The sequence below is a fragment of the Gorilla gorilla genome, chromosome X, assembly GCF_029281585.2.
Source record: "Gorilla gorilla gorilla isolate KB3781 chromosome X, NHGRI_mGorGor1-v2.1_pri, whole genome shotgun sequence".
NCBI lineage: Eukaryota > Metazoa > Chordata > Mammalia > Primates > Hominidae > Gorilla > Gorilla gorilla.
The window spans coordinates 36,663,604-36,672,771 of NC_073247.2; the positions used below are offsets into that span (position 1 = coordinate 36,663,604).

At 43.5% G+C, this 9,168-nt stretch overlaps 1 protein-coding gene across 2 annotated transcripts; it reads left to right on the forward strand.

The window, feature by feature from the left end:
• The first annotated feature begins 5,485 nt into the window (after nt 1-5,485).
• MAGEB6B (MAGE family member B6B) lies at nt 5,486-8,583 on the forward strand. 2 transcript variants are annotated; one of them, XM_031005734.3, is made up of 2 exons: nt 5,486-5,847; nt 6,835-8,583. In XM_031005734.3, exon 2 carries the CDS (start codon nt 6,896-6,898, stop codon nt 7,991-7,993), a length of 1,098 nt encoding a protein of 365 aa, XP_030861594.1. In that variant the 5' UTR covers nt 5,486-5,847; nt 6,835-6,895; the 3' UTR covers nt 7,994-8,583. The 2 variants fall into 2 exon arrangements, with proteins under 2 accessions (XP_030861594.1, XP_055231405.1); XM_055375430.2 differs by having other exon boundaries at nt 5,765-5,847; nt 6,685-8,583.
• Nucleotides 8,584-9,168: the final 585 nt, after the last annotated feature.

Below are 9,168 nucleotides of genomic sequence, written 5' to 3' on the forward strand. Positions count from 1 at the left end.
CATATAAATATATAAACATTTTCTTTATCCATTCATCCTTTGAAGGGCACTTACATCACATCCATATCTTGGTTATTGGGAGTAATGCTGAAATGACTGATTTCAATTTCTTTGAATATATACCCAGAAGTAGGATTGCTAGATCATATGGTAATTCCAATTTTAGTTTCGGAGGAACTTCTATACCATTTTCCAAAATGACTGCACTAATTTACATTCCCACCAGCAGTGTAAAAGGATTACCTTTTCTCCACATCATTGTCAACACTTGCTATCACTTGTCTTTTTTATAAAACCAGTTCTAACAGGTGTGGGGTGATATCTCATACTGGTTTTAATTGGCATTCCCCTATATATTGGCCTATATATTTGGCATTTTTTTTCCTATATCATTTGATCACGTGCAGGGGCAGAGTTGAAGCCTTTGATAAAAATTCAACACAATCAAAACAATTGAACTCATGGACATGGGGAGTAGAAGGATGATTACCAGAGTCTGGGTAGGGTAGTGGGAGTTGAAGGGGATGTGGGGATGTGGGGATGTGGGGATGTGGGGATGTGGGGATGTGGGGATGTTTAATGGGCACAAAAACATAGTTAGAAAAAATGAATAATACATATTATTTTATCACACATCAAGGTGACTATAGTCAATAATAACTTATTTGTGTATTTTAAAATAACTAAAAGACTGTAATTGGATTGTTTGTAACACAAAGGATATATGCTTGAGGGGACTGATACCCCATTCTCCATGACATGCTTATTTCACATTGCATGCCTCCATCAAAACATCTCATGTACTCCATAAATATATACACCCACTATGTCCACACAAACATTAAACAATAACTAATACAAATTCAAGACAAGTACATGGCAATAACTTTTAGCACACTTACATATGAATGAAATTTCCATATGGTAAATTGTTGCCAAACCTTTGTAACTTTGAAATTAGAAGCATTCCCAATAAAGTCTGGAAAAACACACAGAGGTATGATACCACAAATCTGGATTGGCATGTGTAGCCAATAAAAAGCCATACATAAAAATACCAAAATAAATAAGAGGTATGAAATGGAAAAAAAATACCATTCACAACACCAACAATACCTAAAACATACTTAACTTGAAACCTTACTGAAATGTACAAGATCTTTATGGAGGCAATTATAAAAATTTACTGATACAGTTGGGAAAAAGTACCAAATACAGCAGTATTCTATGTTTATTCAGGAAAACAGAATATAGGCACACCTCAGAAATATTGTGGGTTCAGATCCAGACACCACAATGAAGTGAATGTTGCAATAAAGTGAGTCACAATTTTTTGGTTTCCTGGTCCATAAAAAAGTTATGTCCACCCTATACTGTAGCCTATTAAGTTTGCAATTACATGATTTTTTAAAAGTGTACATACCTTAATTTTAAAAATACTTTATTGCTAAAAAATGCTAATGATCATCTGAGCCTTCAGTGAATTGTAACCTTTTTTGCTGGTGGAGGATCATGCCTTAATGGTGATGGCTGCCTATTAATAAGAGTAATGATTGCCAAGGGTTGAGGTGGCTGTGGTAATTTCTCAAAATAAGGCAAAAATGTTTTCTTAGTCCATTCTCACACTGCTATACAGATACTAACCGAGACTGGATAATTTGTAAAGGAAAGAGATTTAATTGACTCACAGTTCCACATGGCTGGGGAGGCCTCGGGAAACTTACAATCATGGTGGAAGGTGAAGGGGAAGCAAGGACCTTCATCACATGGTGGCAGGAAACAGAAGAGCAAGCAGGGGAAATGCCAGATGCTGATAAAACCATCAGATCTCATGAGAACTCACTCATTATCAAGAGAACAGCATGGGGGAAACCACCCCCATGATCCAATCACCTCCTGCCCTCCACACATGGGGATTACAGGTCCTTCCCTCAACACACAGGAATTACAATTCAAGATGAGATTTCGGTAGGGACACAGAGCCAAACCATATCATTCCACCCCAGCCCCTCCCAAATCTCATGTCTTTTCACATTTCAAAAGCAATCATGCCTTCCCAACAGTCCCCCAAAGCCTTAACTAATTCCAGCATTAACCTGAAAGTCCAAGTCCAAAGTCTCATCTGAGACAAGGCAGGTCCCTTCCATGTATGAGCCTGTAAAATCAAAAGCAAGTTAGTTACTTCCGAGATACAACGGGGGGTACAGGCATTGGATAAATGCTTCCATTCCAAATGGCCAAAACAAAGGGGCTACAGGCTCCATGCAAGTGTGAAATCCAGTGAGGCAGCCATTAAATCTTAAAGTTTCAAAATGATCTCCTTTGACTCCACGTCTCACATCTGGGGCACACTGATGGAAGGTTGGGCTCCCATGGCCTTGGCCTGCTGCGTTTCCAGGCACATGCTGCAAGCTGTTGGTGGATCGACCATTTTGGGGTCTGGTGGATGGTGCCCTCTTCTCACTGCTCCATTAGGCAGTGCCCAGTAGGGACTCTGTGTGGGGGACCCAACCCCACATTTCCCTTCCGCATTGCCCTAGCAGTGGTTCTACATGAGGGTTCCACTCCTGTAGCAAACTTCTGCCTGGACACCCAGGCATTTCCATGCATCTTCTGAAATCTAGGTGGAGCTTCCCAAACCTCATTTCTTGCCTTCAGTGCACCCACAGGGCCAACACCACATGGAAGCTGCCAAGGCTTGGGGCTTGCACCCTCTGAAGCAATGGCCCGAGCTGTACCTTGGCCCCTCTTAGCCATGACTGGAGCAGGGGCAGCTGGGAGACAGGAAAATGAGTCCGGAGGCTGCACAGAGGGGCCCTGGGGCCCGCCCATGAAACCAATTTTTTCCTTTTAGCCCTCTGGGCCTGTGATAGGAGGGGCTGCCACAAAGGTCTCCTAAATGCCCTGGAAAAATTTTCCCCATTGTCTTGGCAATTAACATTTGGCTTCTTATTACTTGTGCAAATTTCTGCAGCCGGCTTGAATTTCTTCCCAGAAAGTGGGTTTTTCTTTTCTATTGCATCATCAGGCTGCAAATTTTTCAAGCTTTTATGTTCTATCACATCTTGAACACTTTGCTGCTTAGAAATTTCTTCAGCCAGATGCCCTAATCATCTCTCTCAGGTTCAAAGTTTCACAGATCTCTAGCACAGAGGCAAAATGCTGCCAGTTGCTTTGCTAAAGCATAGCAAGAGTGATCTTTGTTCCAGTTCCCAATAAGTTCCTCATCTCCTTCTGAGACCACCTCAGCCTGGACTTCATTGTTCACATGACTATCAGCATTTTGGTTAAAACCATTCGACAAGTCTCTAGGAAGTTCCAAACGTTCCCACATCTTCCTGTCTTCTTCTGAGCTCTCCAAACTGTTCCAACCTCTGCCTGTTACCCAGTTCCAATGTTGCTTCCACATTTTCAAGTATCTTTATAGCAGTGCCCCAAACTCCTGGTACTAATTTATTGTATTAGTCTTTTCTCACATGGCTGTAAAAATACTACCTGGGACTGGGTAATTTATAAAGAAAAGAGGTTTAATTGACTCACAGTTCCACGTGGCTGGGGAGGCCTCAGGAAACTTATGATCATGGTGGAAGGTGAAGGGGAAGCAAGGACCTTCTTCAGATGGTGGCAGGAGAGAGAAGAGCACTTAGGGTAAATGTCAGACACTTATAGAACCATCAGGTGTCATGAGAACTCACTCACTATCATGAGAATACCATGGGGGCAACTGCCCCCATGATCCAATCACTTTCCTCCCTCAACACTTGGAGATTACAATTCAAGATGAGATTTGGGTGGGGACACAGAGCCAAACCACATTAAATGAAGTCTGCCACATCGATTGACTCTTCCTTTCACAAAATATTCCCTGTAGCATGCCATGCTGTTTGATAACATTTTACCCGCAGTAGAACATCTTTCAAAACTACAGTCAATCCTCTTGAAACCTGCACCTGCTTTATCAACTAAGTTTTTGTAATATTTAAAATATTTTGTTTTCATTTCAACAATGCTCACAGCACTGTCACAAAGAGTAGATTCAATCTCAAGAAACTACTTTATTAGTTCATACATAAGAAACAACTCCTCATCCATTCGTTTTATCATGAGGTTACAGCAATTCAGTCACATCTACAAGCACCAATTCTAATTCTAATTCTCTTGCTATTCTACCACATCTGCAGTTACTTCCTCCACTGAAGTCCTGAACCCCTCAAAATCATCCATACGGGTTAGAGTCCATTTCTTCCAAGCTCCTATTATGTTGATATTTTGATATGCACATACTGTTGGAAAGATGGCACTGAATGACTTGCTTGAATCAAGGTTGACGCAAAGCTTCAATCTGTAAGAAAACACAATAACTGCAAAGTGTAATATATCAGATTGTAATAAAATAAGGTATGCCTATATTGCAAAGATATCCATTCTCCTTAGGTTATTTACAGATATAGTTTTTATCTACAGCTTCCAAGATGACAAACAAGCTAGTGCTTCTTTCCCATGCCTAAAATTAACCATGGGAAATCTAAAGAAAAAATAAAGAACAATGTCATAAACATCAGTAAAATAACAAAATGAGAACCCCCTGAGAGACATTAAGTCTCTGTTGAACCAGTGCTTATATGGCGGCATGCCCTGAAGTGAAAACAAGTCCATAGCCTGCAGTAAAAAACAGATGACAGCATTAGTTGCAGGAATTATTTTAAAGTTCTGCCTTTGCTTCTTTATGCGTGCCTGGGACAATTATTTTCTCCAGCTTCATTTAAAGAATCTGAGGCAACATCTCAGGCGCCACATGCTGGAATCATGGGGTAATAACCATTAGAACAACACAAACAATTGAGTTGGTTAAAGCAATATGAGTTCAGACATTGTAGTAATAACCACCTAAAACCTCTATAGCGAATGAGGGCTGACTTTTTAAATGATCATTGTAATAGAATATGAAACATATACTAAAATAGAAGTGTCACAGTGAAGCACATGTAATAAGAACATTAATATACTCCTGAAACATTTGATGATGCTGATGTCAGCCAAAAGAAAGCACAGACCAACTGCCATGATAAGGAGTCCCCTTATTTTCTCCTTGTTGATTTTTGAAGGCTATGGTTGGGAGAAGGGGACGAATTCATATCAGAAAAGGGAAAAATCACAAGGCCTGACAGCAGTCAGTGGGTGGACCTTAATTGACTGCTGAAAGGCTGCACATTTCAGAAGAGAGGAGGGCTCAGCATGTCTCCTCCTTTCCCTAACTCCACAGCATAACTAACTGGCTGCAGCTAGGTCTAGGAGGCCCCAGACAGTAGTGGCCAGGTGAATTGCACATGAAGAGTCTCAGGAAGTTGAAGTCTAGTCTGAGAGGGTGTCCTCAAGTCAGTAGAGGGAAGGAACATGGCAAGAATGAAGCCATGACACTGAGTGAGGGCTGAGGGCAAAGTCCATTCTGGGAGAGGGGGTTCCACAGAGCCCCACCCCTACTGTCAGTCTTGGAAGGTCCTGGCATGGCTTCCCAGCTCAGGCTCCACCTTACTTCCTACTCAGGACTCTCAGGGAATAAGATCCTCCGTCTCCTGTTGACTGACTCAGCTCAGCAGACAGAGAAGTCCAAGGGTCCACGAAGAGCCCCTGAAAGAATTTTATGTGAGCTTTTCGGCAGCCACCCAGTCCACAGAACACATGGAGAGTGACAGAGCCCCACCCCTGCTGTTACGTTGGGAAGGCCAGGTGGGCACGGCCGGAAGTGGTTCCTCCTGACTTCCGCATAGAAAAGCGGCCAGGCCGGAGGCCTTGGTCCGAAAAGTGCTGCATCAGGTCAGCGGAAGAGGGCATCCCAGATCTTCTCAGGTATCTTATGGGTATCTTGACCTAGAACTCGGGGGACATTCCCCAACAACTGCAACCCCCTACCCCCTAAAATAGGCAGCTCCAGAGAGCCCTGCCCCATCCTGCCCCTAAGATGGTAACTGAGGAGTCCCCAAGCATGGCCGTTAGGCCCAAAGTCCATTCACTTTTTCCGTGGGGTTGAAGAGCATGAAGTCCTCGGTCCAAGGCTGGTGGACTCAGGTCAGTAGAGAGAGAAATCTCAGGCACTACATAGCTAAAAAGAAGACTCTGCTTAAGACTGAGGGGACTCCATGCCCATGCCGCAGCACGGGTTGCACCGAACTACGCCCCTGATGTCAGCCTGGGGGTCCGGGCAGGTCTCTAGAGAGAGGTGTGTTCTCACTTTGTCCCCGTGAGAGTCAGAGAGGTAGGTCCCTGGTTGTAAGAAGATGGCAGCAGGTCAGCGAGGGTGATTTCCAAGTGGTGGGAAGAGTCAGGGTGAGGAGTCTGATTACCGTGGGGGTCATTCTCAATATAACAGCAAGAGCATTCAAATGCCTCCGCTGCTGTCAGCCCTAGGCGGTCTGGGTGTCCCCGGAAAGAAGTGTTGGGCAGGAGCACTTCTTTATTTCCTCCTCGTTGGTACTGTAAAAATTCCTAGTGTCAATTTCAGAGCGGCAGAGGGGAATGGGCCTCTGGGACTTGACAACAATTTTTATGATGATCCAGAATAAAAACGGAGAGGACCCCACCTCTGAACAAAGGGGCCCCCACTGCCAGTCCCTGCTATCACCTCAGTAAGCCCCAAAATGGGCTGTCATGCTATAGTCTAACACTGACTCTTAACTTCCTCCTAAGTTCGAAGGAGACAAACAGACCAAGCGAACAGGAGTCCTGCGAGTTCCTGGAGCAATTGCTTCACGAAACCTCCAGAAGGGCCCCTGGTTAAAGCCAAGATGGTTGCTCTCTGCTGAAGGTGTTGACATGATGTCACTCTCTCCCGTCCAGGTGCCAGCCTTGCCAACCTCTCTGCCCACACTCCTACCTGCTGTCATAGGCCACAGCCACCATGCCTCGGGGTCAGAAGAGTAAGCTCCGTGCCCGTGGGAAACGCCGAGAGACCCATGATCAGCCGCAAGGTCTCACAGGTCCCCAGGCCACTGCAGAGAAGCAAGAAGAGTCTCGCTCTTCCTCATCCTCTTCTGCTGTTTGTCGGGGTGCTCGTCGTAGGTCTTCTGGTTCCTCCGTTCCTCAGGAGTCTCAGGGAGCTTCACCCACTGGCTATCCTGATGCAGGTGCTTCATGCTCAAAATATGATGTGGCTGCCATGGGTCAAGATGAGAAAAGTTCTCGTACCTCCCGTGATGCCTCTGTTCCTCAGGAGTCTCAGGGAGCTTCACCCACTGGCTCGCCTGATGCAGCTGTTTCAGGCTCAAAATCTGATGTGGCTGCCAAGGGTCAAGATAAGCAAAGTTTAAGCGCCTCCAAGAGAGCTGCGTTCTTTGCAACCACAGACGGAGATCCTCTAAAAAGGAAGGCGAGCAAGATGGTGCAATTCCTGCAGGAGAAGTTTGAGAAGAAAGAGTCCATTTTGAAGGCAGACATGCTGAAGCGTCTCCGCAGACAGTACAAGCCATGCTTCCCTGAGATCCTCAAGAGAACCTCCGAACATTTGACGGTGTTCTTTGGCGTTGAATTGAAAGAAACGGATTCCAGCGGCGAGTCCTACACCCTTGTCAGCAAGCTGGGTCTCTCCAGTGAAGGAAGTCTGAGTGGTGAAAATGCGCTGCCGAAGTCGGGTCTCCTGATGTCGCTCCTGGGTTTGATCTTCATGAGAGGCAACCGTGCCACTGAAGAGGAGGTCTGGGAGTTCCTGGGTCTGTTGGGGATATATGATGGGATCCTGCATTCAATCTATGGGGATGCTCGGAAGATCATTACTGAAGATTTGGTGCAAGATAAGTACGTGGTTTACCGGCAGGTGTGCAACAGTGATCCTCCATGCTATGAGTTCCTGTGGGGTCCACGAGCCTATGCTGAAACCACCAAGATGAGAGTCCTGCGTGTTTTGGCCGAGATCAATAACACCAGTCCCGGTTTATACCCACATCTGTATGAAGACGCTTTGACAGATGAGGTAGAGAGAGCATTGAGACTGAGAGCTTAAGGCAGGGCTGGCACTGTTCCCTTGGCCAGGGCACCTTATGGGGCCATATCCTACAGATACTCCCATTTCTAGGGAGGTCTGAAGTAGAATTTTCGCTTTATGTTAGAAGAGAGTCGTGAGCCTTCTAAGTAGTGCAGTATAGTAGAGGCTGGAGGGAACAAGATATGTATTTCTTTTGTCTTGTTATACATTAGTAACTTGTAGATTTATGTTTTATCTCTTTGTCAATTTTCAACATTGTTCCTGTTAAGTGAAGGTTTATTTTGCTTCAGATTATACATTTATCAATAACATAGCTCTCACATTCATGGCCGTTTAATCAATTTGAAAGTTACGGTTTGGGTATTAGTAAAACAAAATCATACACCATTCATATTTTCTTTATAATTCAGAACTAGATAACATGATAATAGAGAAGGGACTTTGATATGAATCTTAAAGAACTCCACAGTAAAATAGTTGACATCATAATATGAAGAGAAAGAAAAGGAAAAACAGAAATGTAAAAGTTGTTTAATTCTTGGTTTGCCTAATTCGTTTTCCTATTTCTTTTCGTATAAATAAAGGATACCTGGATTTATTTAGGTTATTAAGACTGCCGTTAGTTTGTTTTGTTCTAGTGCACTTCATATTCCATGTTATCTACTGCATCAAAAAACCCCTCTGACTGGAGGGTGGTATTTTCTGGGTTTAAAATAATCACATGAAATGCAGTGATCAATATAAGCCAGAATGAGTTCACTAAAAACCTTTTTGAAAAAAGGCTGCTAAATTCAAAGAACTTCCATAGGCTTAAACTGTCTCAAATATTTTCAAGATGTGGTAATTTTGTTTCTTAATATATAGTTAGGAAAATTAAAAATTAATAATTTGTGTAAAAACATATATTATGGTAACTGTCATTTATGAGAGACTCAGTATTTCCTACTTAGTATGCCATATGTTTTATGGACAGTACTTATACCCCAAAATTCCTACAAGATAGGGTTTAGCAGACTCACTTCAAAATGAAGAAATTGCAAATTTCTAAAAGCTCACAAGCTTGTAATTGACAGAGCTGGGATTAGATCTCTGGTCTGGATTCATCTAGAGCCCACATTTTTCCAATCCTCTCAGCCTGAGCCAGACTTTGTGTCTTTTAATCCATTTTTCCTCTCACTGCCCAAAATGCTTAC